Source organism: Mauremys mutica, chromosome 5 (assembly GCF_020497125.1).
Source record: "Mauremys mutica isolate MM-2020 ecotype Southern chromosome 5, ASM2049712v1, whole genome shotgun sequence".
Lineage (NCBI taxonomy): Eukaryota > Metazoa > Chordata > Testudines > Geoemydidae > Mauremys > Mauremys mutica.
In genome coordinates this window covers 76,670,805-76,687,788 of record NC_059076.1, presented here as the reverse complement: position 1 = coordinate 76,687,788, position 16,984 = coordinate 76,670,805, and the positions used below count along the sequence as shown (strand labels likewise).

The 16,984-nt window shown below is 42.6% G+C and overlaps 1 protein-coding gene across 2 annotated transcripts in view; it reads left to right on the top strand.

Annotated features, from left to right (window-relative positions):
* The window catches only part of GLRA3 (glycine receptor alpha 3), a 139,279-nt gene that overhangs the window by 107,484 nt on the left and 14,811 nt on the right, over positions 1-16,984 (top strand). For both annotated transcript variants that reach the window (XM_045017389.1, XM_045017390.1), the window contains 2 exons: positions 7,753-7,967; positions 11,678-11,824. In XM_045017389.1, coding sequence (XP_044873324.1) covers positions 7,753-7,967; positions 11,678-11,824 — 362 coding nt within the window. The remainder of the gene's footprint in view (positions 1-7,752; positions 7,968-11,677; positions 11,825-16,984) is intronic.

Here is a 16,984-nt window from a genome sequence, read left to right as displayed (position 1 = left end):
GAGGGACCAAGCAGACATGTTGAGGCATCTGGTTGAACTGCAGGAAGAGAAGGAGAGTAGAGTCCCTTTGCAGACCCTGGTGGACAGCTAGCCAGCATTGGCTGGTGCAGAATCACCCTCCCCCAAGTGTTCCCTGAGGCATGGGCAAAAAGTCCATTATCTCTTTCACTTAACTCAGGGAAAGGTACAGGGAACAGAAGGCGCCCATTTACAGACCTTTGATGGTCTGGAATGTGATGGTATATTACACAGATGAAAATGTTTCTCTTGTTCCAACTTTACAACCCCTTTTCCCCAAGGTTACCTTTTTTTCTGTTCTCTGTCTCTACTTTGTTTGTTAAATAAAGTAAATGGATTCAAGAAATAAATGGTTTTTTTTATTGAGTAGAAGCATTGGGCTTGGGCGGGGGTTGGCTTTACAGGGACACTGATACAAGCCAGGTCAAGGTTTGGAAAAGCACAATGCAGACAAGCAGCTCACATTACTGTGACTCATTATTGAAACGGCTTTTCAAAGCCTCGCGGATACGCAGCACTCCTTGCTGTGCTCTTCTTATCGCCCATGTGTCTGGCTCCTCAAAAATGGCTGCCATGCAATCTGGCTCAACTGCCTACCCCTGCAGAAAATTTCCCGCCTTTTTTCCCCCACAGATATTATGGAGAACACAGCAGGCAGCTATAACCCTGAGGATGTTCTCTTCACTAAGGTCAACCTTGTTAGTAAACTTCTCCAGCGCCTTTTGAAATGACCAAAGGCACATTCAACCACCATTCTGCACTTGCTAAGTCTATAGTTGAACTGTTCCTTACTGCTGTCCAGACCACTGGTGTATGGCTTCATAAGCCGTGGGAGAAAGGGGTAGACTGGGTCCCCCAGGATAACTATCAGCATCTCCACATCGTCAATGTTCATTTTGTGGCCTGGAAAGAAAGTCCCAGATTGCAGCTTTTTGAACAGACCCAAGTTCCTAAAGATATGCACATCATGAACCTTTCCCAGCCATCCTACATTGATGTCGGTGAAATGCTCCCTGTGATCCACCAGCACTTGCAACACCATTGAAAAATATCCCTTTCAGTTTATGTACTCTTTGGCAAGGTGGTCTGGTGCCAAGATGGGGATATGCATGCCATCTATCGCCCCACAGCAGTTAGGAAACCCCATCACAGCAAAACTATCCACTATGTCCTGCACATTTCCCAGACTCACTACCTTTCATAGCAGAAGTTGATTAATGGCCCTGCACACTTGTGGCACAGCAGCTCCCACAGTTGATTTACTGACTGCAAATTGATTCCCCACTGATCGGTAATTGTCTTGCATTGCAAGGTTCCAAATAGCGATTGCCACTCGCTTCTCCACTGTCAGACCAGCTCTCATTTTTGTGTTGGTGAACTGCAAGGCAGGGGAAAGCTCTGTACAAAATTCCTGGAAGGTGGCCTTCCACATTCAAAAGTTCTGCACCCACTGCTCACCATCCCATACCTGCAAAATGATGTGGTCCCACCAGTCAGTGCTTGTTTCACGGGACCAGAAATGGCACTCAGAGTGCAGCTGCTCTGTAATTGCCAGCAGCAACTGTGAATTTTTTTTCCAATGTCTTGCAGCAGGGCTGCTCGCAGGACATTACTATGTTCTGTGAGACGGACCCTACTTCGGTCCTGGAAATACTGCAGGAGAAGGCGTGAGGTGTTTGAGATGCTCAACGAGAGTGCATAACTGAGCAGGCTCCATGCTTCTGGGGTTATGGCATACATGCGACAGTTTTAAGGCACAAAAAATGCTGGGTTGTTTTCTATTGAGCACAGCGCATTATGGGATTCCGATGCAATGTTCCCATTCTTCCCTGCGACAATGTTTTGGTCCCATAAGGCATTGCACAAACTTCTCAAAACACACTGCAGCAAATTGCACTTTGGGACAGCTGCCCACGATGCACCGCTTTGTGCATCAATGCAGGCACTGAGAGTGAGGACGCACTCCATTGAGACAATGAGCATGGTGTGGCCACGCACAATTGACTTAATTAATTAAGAGGCTCATGGTTGAATTAGATAAAGTTGACTTAATGTGTAGACAATGCCTGAGGTTTGCTGTAAATAACACAATCAGGAGACAGCCTGTGAGATATATTAACATTAACTGCTGAAGTTTCATCATGGTATGCAGAAGCAGACTTGTCCGAGTCTCCTGGGTGCTCTATATGTAATTGAAAATGTACCCCTCTAAGTACAGATAGTGAGGGACATTTGGAAACTTGTAACTGCTTCCAGATATAGGAACATAACAGTTCCAGCAACAGAACATAACAATGGCCAATCTCATCCTGTTTCCAACTGTGCTATCATCACTCAGCAACATCCCTGCTCACTGCCCTTTGGGTACACATGGCACTGCTGCCAGTGATATCCAACGTTCCCATTCATTGCTCCACAAAACATACAATACCAACACAGGCATAATAACCAGAAAATCACTAGTTCAGTTCCCACCCACTTTTTGCAACCTACCGAGATGGTTTTGCCTTCCTCACATTACCTCATCAATATATACCACCTACAGCACATATGCCTCCTCCCTTCATGGTCACATAAAAACATGCAAACTTAATGCTGACCACAGACAACTACTGAAAAAAAATGAACAACGCATACCATACTTCCTTATTACACTACCCAAATAGCACTACTACATACTACAAACAAAAATGTCCCCAAATTGTAAACCTCGAGTCACTACAAACTGTTTCCACTTAAAACAATTCCTTCTATCCAATACAACTCTTAAACAACTTAAAATCTGCACTGCACATTCCAACCACCCATTTTAAGGCTATAACTGTTTATTATCTGAGCAATCAGAAAACATCAGGTTGCATGTTTTCCATGAAGGGAGACTGGCATGTGTTTTGTGAGTAGATGTGGGCAATGAAGTGTGATAAAGATGAAATCACGGTTGTAAATTGTAATGGGTAGGTGAAGACTTCGTTTCCAGGCTTTTTTGTGGTTGCGTTGGTGGTTTATGTGTTTGAGTAACCTTAAATAATCCTTAATGAAGTTTTACAGAAGTTGTTTTGTTTTTCTTATGAAATTTTCTGACGGGAGAAGGAGGAGGAGGAATGTTCTTAAGCAGCATTTCAGAAAACGACAAGAACAGAATAACTCAAACAACCGCAGGTCATTCTGAGCAAAAATGTATTTTTACTGACCACAGTAAACTCAGCTAACTCATTTGCCTAATAGTGACACTGATAATGGCTCAGTGAAGAAAGAAAGTAAGAGCAACTGATCTTCTTTTGACAAAGGAGGATTGATGCCAGTCACAACTATCTGTTCATGGACCTTGGCTCATTTTGCCCCTACTTCCAAAAAACAAAACACACACACACACACACACACACATACAACTGATTGCTGCTGGCTGGCTAGATAGTAGAAAAAGAAATCAAAGACCTGTATGTCATTTGGACACAGCAGTACATGTACCACCATTGTTCCAACAACCACATGCCTGTGTCTTTAACCAAGAAATCCTCAGTGAAGAAAAACTCCAGATTATGAATAGATTTTCAAAGGCACAAAGACCAGGTAGGAAGCCAACTGCCATTGATCTTTGTGCTTTTGAAAATCTCCTCCTCTAGAAACACATTTTTCCTCCATTCTTCCTTCTTTCATATCCTGTTCTTTAAAGTGACTGGTTGCTTGTTATGTTGATGCTGAAGCTGATGAGACATTAATTAATACAAATGGCTGAACATTTTCTACTGAAAAAGTGTATTTTGATGAAATATTGGGTTTTCAGCTAAATAACATTTTCCATAAATAGTGTCTGCTTTGCATAGAAAATTTTCATTTTTGGATAAAAACAAACAGTCAAAACCAACATATTTTGATACTGAAATGTTGCTTCAGTGCCTCATGGGAGTCATAGTTTACGTACCTTATGCTTCCATTTTTCCTGCATGGACCAAGCTCCCCAGCTGGACTTCATCTCCCATGATGCATTGTGGCCATACAACTGTCACTTTCTCTCACCAAGTGGGAAGATCATCATGCACCAAGGAAGATGTAATCCAACCAGGGAGCCTTGCCCATATCAGAGAATGGGAGCATGAGGTACCTAAACTATTGTTTCCTGAGGCAGCAATTTAGGATTGAAACATTTTGGTTTTCAGTTGAAATATTTCAGCTTTTAGTCAAAAAATGGGTTTCCAATTTTGGCTGAAACCTCAACGTTTTCTTCAACAGGAAAAAAAAACTATTTTCCAAACAACTCTAAAATCAGACAAATCTGAAATAGAACTCTTTTGATTAATACACCAATCCAGGTTCTCTGAAGGCATTTGGAGTCACTCGAGGCCCAGTTCTGGATTTAAGTTGTGCAATTTGGAAAGCCTTCTATTGACTTCAGTGGACTTTGTGAAAGCAGAGGAAAAATGATCTAATACATTTCAGCTGTGTACAATCATGGTATGGATGCCAGTATTAATCAAAGATTTGTTAGTACAAAGGTGAAGCTTTACACAGTTTCAGTCATTAGAAGTAATGGCTATGAGGGCAGAATTGGGCCCCTCAGAGTGTAAGCATAAAAAAAACTACAAAAGCAGATTGGCACGTGTGTATCCTGTATCAGCTGAATGCGCTGATCCAATTAAAAAGTATTCAAAATGTGACCAATCATGTAACATTTTGAGAATTCCAATCTCATTTGCTTTGAGGTTCTGGTGTGAGCTAAATTGAGTGAGAAAAGAAGCATCCTCATTTGAGAGTTTTTCTCTAGGATGGTACTCCAGCCAAAACTAAATGTTGCAAAGCTGTAATTTTTGGATATTTCACATGTTGAAAAGTCAGGTACTCCATTGCTTATAAAACCACGCTCAAAACATCTAAAACAGCAAGTAATGGCTAAATGAGTATTCTAACAAACCCACACATTTACAGTCCGAAATGCTATAGAGCCATCAACCCCCTGCCTCTACTTCGTCAGTGATGCCAGCTTTGACTACCCGTTTGTCAAATTTTCTAACAAGCACCTCTGTGCTTCCTCCCATGCTTCTCTCATGCATGAGAGAAGCTCCCTGTAAAAGCCTTCAGAACCACTATATTAACCACTTTCAAGTCTCTTCTTAAACTCACTTATGCCACGATGCCTTCAAAACAACTGATTATATTTAGGGAGCTCGTGTCCTGTAGGCTTATTACATTAATCAGAATCATCTCACTGTTACCTGCGCTCCATCTGTCCACCTGCCATCTGTTTGTTGAATCTACCTGTTGTCTCTTGTCTTATATTTAGGTTATAAGCTCTTTGGAGTGGCAAGCATCTTTTCTGTGGAAATACCTATTTGTATAAATTCCCTTAGCAAACAGTTAACTCCTGTCTCCAATATCAATAGCCAATAGCAGTGTCTTCCTCCTAGTTCCATTCCACTCATTAGCATAATGAGTCACTTAGGCTCACTACCCTTGCTTTGCCAGCTGAGGTTTTTTGGTAGTGGTTTTTTTTTGTTTTTGTTTTGTTTTGGTAAGTGCCTGCAATCGTGGTACTACCACAAGAGACTCTCATACTGCCTTCACACTAACAGCCATTAGCATGTGTGAGTCATTACACTGACAGCATTCAGTAAACAAACATTACTAATATTAACATTCTGTGCTAGTTTCACATTGGTTAGCCTGCATGGCCTCATTCTCTCAATATACACACATGCTCCCACCAGGGTATCCCAGCACTAATGCTGATAACAGTGAAGTCCTGCCTCTCCATTTTAGTACTAGTGCTGATATTACAGTGGAAGTATGCCTACATCTGAGAACATGCAAAGCACCACTGTCTGCACACACACAGTATTCCATGATAGCAGAAGTTGCTGCCTTTACTGTGCTTGTAGATTCAGCCTTTTAACCTCCCTGTAAAAAAGTGTCTCTGTGGCACCACCCTACATGGGTTGGGCCCCCCTGCAACAATCACTTCATAGACTCATAACTTTCAGGTCAGAAGGGACCATCATAATCATCTCGTTTGCCTGCCTGCACATTGCAGACCACAGAACCTCACCCACCCATTACTGTAATAGACCCCTCACCTCTGCCTGAGGTGCTGAAGTCCTCAAATCATGATTTAAAAAGACTTCAAGTTGCAGCAAATCCACCATTTACACTAGTTTAAACTTACAAGTGACCAGTCCCCCATGCTGCAGATGAAAAAGAACCTCCCCCGCCCCAGCACCAGGGTTTTTGTGTCACATTGCTGCTTAACTTAAATGACTCCTCTCCCTCCCTGGTATTTATCCCTCTGATGTATTTTCAAAAGAGCAATCTCCTCAGCCTTCTTTTGGTTAGGCTAAACATGTCAAGCTCTTTGAGTCTCCTCTTATAATGTAGGTTTTCCATTCCACGGATCATCTTAGTAGCCCTTTGCTGCACCTCTTCCAGTTTGAATTCATATTTCTTAAACATGGGAGCCCTGAACTCCACACACTATTCTTACCAGTGCCTTGTATAATGGTAGTAACACTTTCCTGTCTCTATAGGAAATATCTCGCCTGATGCATCCTAGGACTGCATTAGCCTTTTTCACAGCCGCACCACATTGGCAGCTCATAATCATCCTATGATCATCCAGTATACCCAGGTCTTCCCCTCCTCCTGTCACTTCCAACTGATACATTCCCAGTTTATAGGAAGAAATTCTTGTTATTAGTCCCTAAATGCATGACCTTGCACTTTGCACTATTAAATTTCTATTACTCCAGTTTACAAGATCATCCAGATCTTCTTGTATGATATTCTAATCCTTCTCTGTATTGGCAACACCTCCCAACTTTCTGTCATCCACAATTTTTATTAGCACACTCCCACTTTTGTGCCAAGGTCATTAATAAAAATGTTAAATAAAATTAGTTCCTCATAGATAGGTTTTGGAACCACATTGGTAACCTCCCTCCTACCTGACAGTTAACCACTGTCAGGAACAGTGACAAATTCTGACATAGGAGCATTAATACTTTTTTGTTTTGTTTTGGTGGCAACAGTGATATTCTACTTCCACGGGTGAATACATTTCCTGCTCACTTTTAATCAAGTCAGTGGGTGCTCAGCACTTTGAAAAAAAACAAAAACCATTTATTCAGGTTCCTAAAGTCCAAAAGTAACTTAATTAGAAGCCCAAAGTTTTGAAAACCTTGATAACTAGGTTTTCAAGTTAGAACATTTTGGAAGGGGGATGAGGCATACATAACTTGTCAGCAAATATTACCCTGAGGCCACCCTCGCCCCCCAGATTTCCCTTTTAGGTTATGTTTGAGAAATAAAATTAAACTTAAAACTGAGCCATGGGATTGCAAGTTTGATGGCACAGGAGAGCACAATGTCCTTCTGCAGATGGCAGTATCTCTAAATAGCAACTCAGATGGCAAAGGTTGGAAAATGACCTGTTGCTCCTTATGACCATTATGTTTAGTGTTTCATTATGATAGTTACTTTCAAAATAAGCACAATTCTAGAGCAGCTTACTGAATTCTACAAGCAGAGAAAATTTTGGAAATTCAATTTCTCTCTCCAAACAGATGTTCCTATGGTGATGGGGAAATTTATGTACGCTGAAAGAGCAATCAAAACAGTTGTAACTCCACTAGAAGACAAGTCTAGTTGAACTGCTCATATAAATGTTTTATTTAGAGTGTGTGTTAGCGACGAAAATAGCTTTCCTATTTTCATGAAACTTTTTTTTTTCTTTTGGGTTACAACTAGGAAAGTTTACATGCATTGAAGTCCGATTCCACCTTGAAAGGCAAATGGGTTATTATCTCATTCAAATGTACATACCGAGTCTCCTGATTGTCATTCTCTCCTGGGTGTCGTTTTGGATCAATATGGATGCAGCACCAGCCAGAGTGGCTTTAGGTATAACAACTGTACTGACCATGACAACACAAAGTTCAGGTTCACGAGCATCACTTCCAAAGGTAGGCAAAAAACTGCTTTGCTTGTACTATACCAGAATCATTGTGTTAGTACAAATGATGACTCTGTATGGCTGTCAGGGGCTTTCAATAACCTTTACAACATGTGCTCTTCTTATTAACAGATAAATTTGTTCATTAAGGATGAACAGAAGGGAGATAAACCACTTTGATTTGGTTTTTTTTTTAATTTTTCATTCAACAGAACACATTTTACTTCTGTACCAACTGATCTGTTGAGCCAAATTCTCAGCTGGCTTAACTCCAGTGACTTCAATGATACAGATTTTGAACCTTGAAGAAACAGTGTTCTTCACTGCTCCACTAGTGTTGCCCAGATTTTTATATGCTGGTCTGTGATGAGTTTGTCCCTTTCTCCATTGTGATACAAGCCAATGCATTTAGCAAATATTGAGAATATTGCAGCTTTCCAGTCTGCCGTGAGTAAAAGGGCAGCATGTAGCTGTACTCTCCCACAACGAGACAAATCAAAAACTATGACTTACAGAGTAACAATCTCTTTCCAGCTCCCCACCCTGGTTGTGGGGGCACAGCAAGTTATTTCTCTTTTCATTGAAGAGCTTACTATATGCATCTGGTCAGCTATTCTCATGGATCCAGGGCTCATCCTTAGAACACCCCTTCTCCATCCTCTTACAGTGAGGAGTATTGGACAAGTATCACCTCCACAGCCACACTCTGAGTCAGAGTGACAGTCTAGCCCAAAGTGTTTTACAAAGGTGTCTGTCAGCAGCATGGGTGAAATCACCAGACAAATTTATGTTGTCCATTTTTAAATTGCCTAAGTGTCATTACTTAAATGTTTTCTTTTACAGGAAAGACTAATCACCCTGAACTCCCACTGAAATCAATGGGAATAATTTGATATGTTTGTTGTTACCTCTCTTGTTTTTGTATAAATATTTTCCTGGTTGTTGGAGCCAGACTTTTTGTCCTCTGATCAAAATAAATATGCCTTTGGTTGCAGAGAGAGCTTAGTGTCCCACAGTGTAGGACCCTGCTGCATTAATTTTGATGGAATATATGGGCCCAAAGAGTCAAAAGTATGACCATGACCCTATACTGTCCAATACTGAACAGTTTTCACCAAAGGCTTTGGGTTTGGGTAATTAATCAGCCAGTTAATTACCATGGCAAACACTAATAAAAGGTTTAAAAGATTTTTAATAAAGATAAAAAAGAAATAAAAACAGCAAAAACATTTAAAATGTAAACTATATAAGGAATACTTGTTCCCTTTCACTGCAGAGGATCTATAAACAGAAAATAAACCATGTCTGACAGTCTTTAGACTGTTTTAAGCTCAAAAGCTTGTCTCTTTCATCAACAGAAATTTATCCAACAAAAGATATTATTTCACCTGCCTTGTCTCTCTTATCTCCTGGGACCAGCATGACTACAACTAAACTGCAAACAGTCTTTTAGATGGTATTATAGGTGGTAATAACTGTTCTTTTTTGGGGGGGTGGGGAGGAAAAGTGGAGACGGGCAGGAGTTGTTGTTGTTAAAGTCCAATCCAGTCTCCTAGAAGACATAAGATAAATACACAAGAGGGGAGAGAAAAACACACAGTAATGATAGAAAATGCAGCTTCTGCCTTTGGTGTTGACTCACTCTTGCCACTTCTCCTTTGGAGAAATGCAAGCATGGCACACAATCTTATTAGCCACTCTGATACCTGGTGAACTTGTACCAGCATCAGGCTATTTGGGGCATTGTTTTTAACCGTTTCTTTGGTCACGGGCTCAGAGCAGTGTTGCAAAATGTGCAGCCTCAGCAAGCTAAGCCAGACTCTTATTAAACAGACGGCAAAGGGACAATAGGAAAGACAAAAAAATAAGGTAGGGAAGGAAAAGACACAGAAGTTTGGGGGAAGTGTAACAAAGTTTCACATCTCAAATGGTGTTTGCCATCTCCACTAGCTCTGGCTAAATCCCAGTGTTATCTGGATCCCTCTCTCAGACCCAGCCTGGTTAGGATATCTCTCAGGATCAAGACAGTGAAGGACCAATGCTATTACAGTGAATCCTGGGGTTTAAGGAAATGGACGGTGGTAGCAGCCATCATGGTGAAGCTCACTCCTTTCTATTCTTCTATCTTTCAGTCAGGCAGCATCCACCTTCAATTTCCCCCCAAAATCTTCTCTTAAGGATCCCAAAGGGGAGTGATGGGTAGAATAGCTCATTCTCATTGTTTCATCTACCAGTAGGCCTAATTTCCCACACACCAATTTGGGTTTATTGGTTTCCAAACCCACATTTCTCTTGTTTACATGAACTTAACACTGTCTTTGGGTTATATTAGTAGATCTTTTTGTTTGGACTAGGTCAGTCTGTCTCCCTTTTGCACCTTGCTCCATCTATATTTATTGCTGTGAGTTATTGTAACCCTTTATACACTCTTACTTTCCCACAGTTATGCTCACAAATGGGGTAGGCCTAGAGTTACCGCTTTTGACATGCAAAGAAACCGGCACCCACCCACCCCAAAAAGGGAAGCCTGCCACAACCCCAACCCTCAATCACAAGGCAACTCCAAAATCCCCGCTCCCAACACACATATAGATAAGATTGAGAACAGCATTTTTTTACTTAAACTTCAGAAGTGGGAACACTGCAGCATTGTCAGCTGTACACAAACACTAGATATCCCAGTCCATTATGATAATGCAAATCTTTAGACCCATTTAAAAAAAAGTCAGCAGATTAAATTAGTTTTCTGGCAATCCATTAAAATAAACAAACCAGCCAAGCCAGTCAAATACCAGCCAGGTTGTAACCCTAGGTAGGCCAACTAGGCCCCAATTATTACAACAGCCCTATAATAATAGATACTTAAGAGGTAGAAAACTAAAAGATTCAACAACTGGGAAAACAACTACGCTACATACACATGAAAAAAAAGAGAACAAATTATTATTATATCTGATAAAACTGCATACATTTAAAAATCGCATATTTGGGGTCTGCTTCTGGTTGGATTAAACATCAAACCCCTAACTGGCTTCAGTCAGAGCAGGAGCAGGCCCTGGATTACAGAGCCAGATTGCATCTGTGACTGTGCTCCACAGAAGAGGATCAGCACATGAGGGAACGGCCAACATGCACTTCCTCAGTGCTAGCAAGAGTTAATGCAGCTGAGGGGCTGTTTGAATGGACCCAATGTCAGGAGAGTTCTGCTTTATTACAACCTCTTCTTTCTCCAACACAGCCCCTAAACTGCATTAGCTTTATGCTACTGGGGAGTTCCCCTATGCCAGAGAAGTTTCTTGCTGGTCAGTTTTAGCTACATGTTCCCCTTTTTGTGCTGTTTGAGCAGACGTCTGCAGAAAATGGACCATACCCATCCAGAAATTTAAAAATTTCTAGATCTTTCTGCTTTTCCCTTTACATTGTCAGGGTTTTGGTTAAATGCAGTGTACAGCAGATCATGAAGAAATGTTCATGAAGTACTAATCATTTGTGCAAAGATTTGCTCATAAAGAGGCAAGAAATATATTTTCCCATGAAATTAAATTGTAGGGAATAAAGACTGAACCTTTTGTCCTCTGTTATATAAGCAGCTTTCATGCTAGTGCTTCTTTGGTAAAAATAGCGCGGTGGTCTGGGGACACTAATTTATTTCCCCCTGGTATTATGAGATACTGAAATTCACATCTGTGTTTCTAATATTTTCATTCTCTTTCTCCATAGGTTTCATATGTGAAAGCTATCGACATTTGGATGGCAGTATGCCTGCTCTTTGTATTTTCTGCACTTCTGGAGTATGCAGCTGTAAATTTTGTGTCAAGGCAGCATAAAGAGCTTCTGAGATTCCGCCGGAAGAGGAAGAAGAACAAGGTAAAAAACAAACAAACTAGCAATACTCACATCTTTGAGAAAGAGAGAGAGAGAGAGAGAGATATGGATTTGCACTAAGAAATGGCTTTGGTTGGTAAGGATGGCACTGCTTAAAGTGCCTGTAGAAATAAAATGGTAACATAGGGTGAAATTCACCCTGGGCAGTGGGTCAGTACAAGGACCACACAAAAATTCTACTTAAATCCTCAAAAGGGGGATTAAGGAGGATTTAAATTGTGGATGAGCCATGTGCAGGCCCCACTGTCCAGGGGTGAATTTCACCCTGTGAAAGCACGGTCAAAGTGCTCCACGATTGTGGATGTTGCTGGCACACACAATTGCATGGAAATTTATTAAATATAGTTTCTTAATTTGGCCCTAAGGACTTCTATTGAGCTCTAATGATGTATCTGATCTAAATACAGTTTTTGATAAAAGTTCACTTTTTATGAGTTTTTCTGCTGGTAGAAAGTACATTTTCTGTTAAACGCAGCTAAGTCTGTTTTTCTTTATCATAGTACTTGAGTACCAGATTGTGCCACCTTTACTCATGTGGAGGTCACATCCTCAGCTGGTATAAATTGTCATACAATATCACTTAACTTCAATAGAGCTATGATCTGCTGAGGTTCTGTGCCCTCTGTTGAATCTATTGGGACTACTTGTGAAGTATGTTGCTATTCATCACAAGTAGGGTTGGTCCAAAGGTCAAATCCTGCAAGTCCTCTCTTAACAAAGAGTAAATGTTGAGCAAAGGCTTTCAGAATTTGGGCCACAGTTCTCAACTCTGTGAGTTAGACTTCCACTACTCATTGCTGATTTTTTAATAGGGGAAAATGGTGGAGACATTACTTTTCCCCCCAGCCTTTCATCAAGTACCTGATCCATCTTCTATTCAAGTCAGTAAGAATCTTTCTTTGGCTTTTACAGGAGTTGGATGAGGCCATTATGTAGAATATTGCTATGTATCAGATTTCAAATTGTATTAAAGGAGAGCATGTGTCATAAACAGATAGTTAAGGGTTAATGTCTCTTTTACCTGTAAAGGGTTAAGAAGCTCAGTAAACCTGGCTGACACCTGACCAGAGGACCAATAAGGGGACAAGATACTTTCAGATCTTGGTGGAGGGAAGTCTTTTGTTTGTGCTCTTTGTTTTGGGGGTTGTTCGCTCTTGGGACTAAGAGGGACCAGACATCAATCCAGGCTCTCCAAATCTTTCTGAATCAGCCTCTCATGTTTCAAACTTGTAAGTAATAGCCAGGCAAGGCGTGTTAGTCTTATTTTTGTTTTCTCAACTTGTAAATGTTCCTTTTTGCTGAGAGGATTTTACCTCTGTTTGCTGTAACTTTGAACCTAAGGCTAGAGGGGGTTCCTCTGGGCTATATGAATCTGATTACCCTGTAAAATATTTTCCATCCTGATTTTACAGAGATAATTTTTACCTTTCTTTTTAAGAACCTGATTGATTTTTTCCTTGTGTTAAGATCCAAGGGGATTGGATCTGGACTCACCAGAAATTGGTGGGGGAAGTGAGGGGGGATGGTTAAATTCTCCTTGTGTTAAGATCCAAGAGGTTGGATCGGTGTTCACCAGGAACTTGGTGAAAAAGCCTCTCAAGGCTGCCCAGGGAGGGGAAGGTTTTGGGGGGACAGAAATTGATCCAGACACTGAAATTTCTGGATGGTGGCAGTGTTACCAGATCTAAGCTAGTAATTAAGCTTAGAAGTGTCCATGCAGGTCCCCACATCTGAACCCTAAAGTTCAGAGTGGGGGAGGAAGCTTGACATGGTGAGCAGCGTTGAGGGATTTTTTAGGAACCAAAAGCCAATAGGATTTTTTTTCTCCTTTCTAGCTGCTTAGAAAGCAGCCTGAAGGCAGAGGTGTTAAGTTTTGTTAACAAGGTTCTTTGTTAAGAGGAGGCTTCAAGCTGTGAGCAAGCAGCCAGCAAAAGGAATTTACAAGCTGAATTGTTTTCTTTCTTTCTACCTCTTGGGTATAGCTAGTTAGAAAGTCTCTGTTAACCAAGCAGCCCTGAGCTGAGTGCATCCCAGTTTCAGTGAACTGCAGAGGGGTGTGGCCAGCACAAGAAAGCAGGAAAATGAGTACCAGTGGAGCAACTAACAAACTAGAACTGGCTAGGCTGGAAGCAACAGAGAAAGACAACGAACATAAGAGACGGATGGAACTAAAACAATTAGAAATTAATGCAGAAATAGCCAGGGAAGAAGCGGCCCACAGGAGAGTTATGGAGATGAAACAAATAGAGATGGAGGCAAAGGAAAAAGAGAGAGGGAAAAAGAGAGAAAGCATGAACTGGAATTAGCAAGGACTAAGCAGGATGTACCAGCCAACCCTAACAACCCTTCTCCAGGTACTGTTTCCCATCCCAGAAAATTCCCCACCTACAAGGCAGGTGATGATACTGAAGCCTTCTTAGAAAATTTTGAAAGGGCCTGCCTTGGGTACAGCATCTCTGCAGACCAGTACATGATAGAACTGAGGCCACAGCTCAGTGGACCCTTAGCAGAGGTGGTGGCTGAAATGCCTAAGGAACACATGAACGATTATAAACTTTTTTAAACCAAGGCCAGAATCAGAATGGGGCTAACACCTGAGCATGCCCGTTGGTGGTTCAGAACCCTAAGGTGGAAACCCGATGTGTCATTTACCCGACACGCCTACCACATTGGAAAGAATTGGGAGGCCTGGATATCAGGAGCAAGTGCTAACTCTCTGGAAGAACTGTCCTTCCTAATGCAAATGGAGCAGTTCTTAGAGTGTGTTCCTGAGGAAATAGAAAGGTACATCCTAGATGGGAAGCCCAAAACTGTAACCGAGGCGGGGGAGATTGGAGCCAGATGGATGGAAGTGGCAGAAAAGAAAAAAACTACTAGCAAGGGGAGCGAATATCAGAGGGGGCAAACCGAAAATAAAGCCTATCACCGGGGGCAACCCAAGACCCCACCTACAACCCAAGGAAAGCCCCAGGCCCCCTATTGTCCCACCTCACCAGTCTCCAGCAAACCACCTCGGCCCAGTGATCAGTCAGCTGGGCGATGTTTTAAATGTAATGAACTGGGACATATAAAGGCCAACTGCCCCCAAAACCCCAACCGATTACAGTTCATTACACCACAATCACACCAAAGATCCCCAGGCCCAGATGCCTCTCAAATACCCTCGGAGCGAAGGGAAAACTTGAGAGTGGGCGGAAAGAAGGTTATCGCGTGGAGAGACACTGGGGCACAAGTGTCAGCTATCCACCAATCCTTAGTGGACCCCAAATTCATCAACCCAGAGGCCCAAGTGACAATTCACCCATTCATGTCAAAATCTGTAAACTTGTCTACAGCTGAGTTGCCTGTCCAGTACAAGGGCTGGTCAGGAATGTGGACTTTTGCAGTCTATGACAATTATCCCATCCCCGTGCTACTGGGGGAAGACTTGGCCAACCATGTGAAGCTGGACAAGAGAGTGGGAATGGTCACACGCAGCCAGGCCAAGCAAGCTTCCACACCCATCCCTGTTCCTGAGCCGTCCACAAGGGCCCTGTCTGTGTTACCAGAGACCCAGACCGAGGTGGTAGAACCGGATCCCCTGCCAACACCTAAAACAGCCATAGTGCATCCAGTCCCAGAACCGGAACTGGAAAAGCAACCAGCACCAGAAGCGTTGCCAGCACTGACTCCAGCGCTTACAAGCCCATCTACAACTCCAACGCCAGAGGGCACCAGCAGGCCTGAACTGGCAGAAGCAGCAGACAACCCTACCCAAGAGGATCAGCCAGAGCCTGAAATATCACATAGTGCACCAGCGGAAAGCGGTTCACAATCAACTAAAACAACCTCATCATCTACATCGCTTCCACAGGGACCAAGCCCAAGTCCAGAGTCTAAGGAGGAGCTGATGTCTCCAGCATCAAGGGAACCATTCCAGGCTGAGCAGGAAGCAGATGACAGCCTTCAGAAAGCTTGGGTGGCGGCACGGAGCACCCAGCCACCTTTCAGCTCTTCTAACCGATCCCGGTTTGTTGTAGAACAAGGACTTTTATACAAGGAGACTCTTTCTGGTGGATGCCAGGAAGACTGGCATCCTCAAAGACAGTTGGTAGTTCCAACTAAGTACCGGGTAAAGCTCTTGAGCTTATCCCATGATCATCCCAGTGGTCATTCCAGGGTGAACAGAACCAAGGACCGGTTGGGGAAGTCTTTCCACTGGGAGGGAATGGGCAAGGACGTTGCTAATTATGTCCAGTCTTGTGAGGTGTGCCAACGAGTGGGAAAGCCCCAAGACCAGGTCAAAGCCCCTCTCCAGCCACTCCCCATAATTGAGGTCCCATTTCAGCGAGTAGCTGTGGATATTCTGGGTCCTTTCCCAAAAAAGACCCACAGAGGAAAGCAGTACATATACTGACTTTCATGGATTTTGCTACCCGATGGCCAGAAGCAGTAGCTCTAAGCAACACCAGGGCTAAAACTGTGTGCCAGGCTTTAGCAGACATTTTTGCCAGGATAGGTTGGCCCTCCGACATCCTTACAGATTTGGGAACAAATTTCCTGGCAAGGACCATGAAAAATCTGTGGGAAGCTCATGGGGTGAATCACTTGGTTGTCACCCCTTACCACCATCAAACCAATGGCCTGGTGGAGAGGTTTAATGGAACTTTGGGGGCCATGATACGTAAATTCATAAATGAACACTCCAATGATTGGGACCTAGTGTTGCAGCAGTTGCTTTTTGCCTACAGGGCTGTACCACATCCCAGTTTAGGGTTTTCACCATTCGAACTTGTGTACGGCCACGAGGTTAAGGGGCCATTACAGTTGGTGAAGCAGCAATGGGAGGGGTTTACGCCTTCTCCAGGAACTAACATTCTAGACTTTGTAAGCAACCTACAAAGCACCCTCCGACACTCTTTAGCCCTTGCTAAAGAAAACCTAAAGGATGCTCAGGAGGAGCAAAAGGCCTGGTATGATAAACATACCAAAGAGCGTTCCTTCAAAGTAGGGGACCAGGTTATGGTCTTAAAGGCGCTATAGGCCCATAAGATGGAAGCATCATGGGAAAGGCCATTCACGGTCCAAGAGCGCCGGGGAGCTGTCAACTATCTCATAGCATTCCCCACCTCAACCCTAAAGCCTAAAGTGTACCATGTTAAT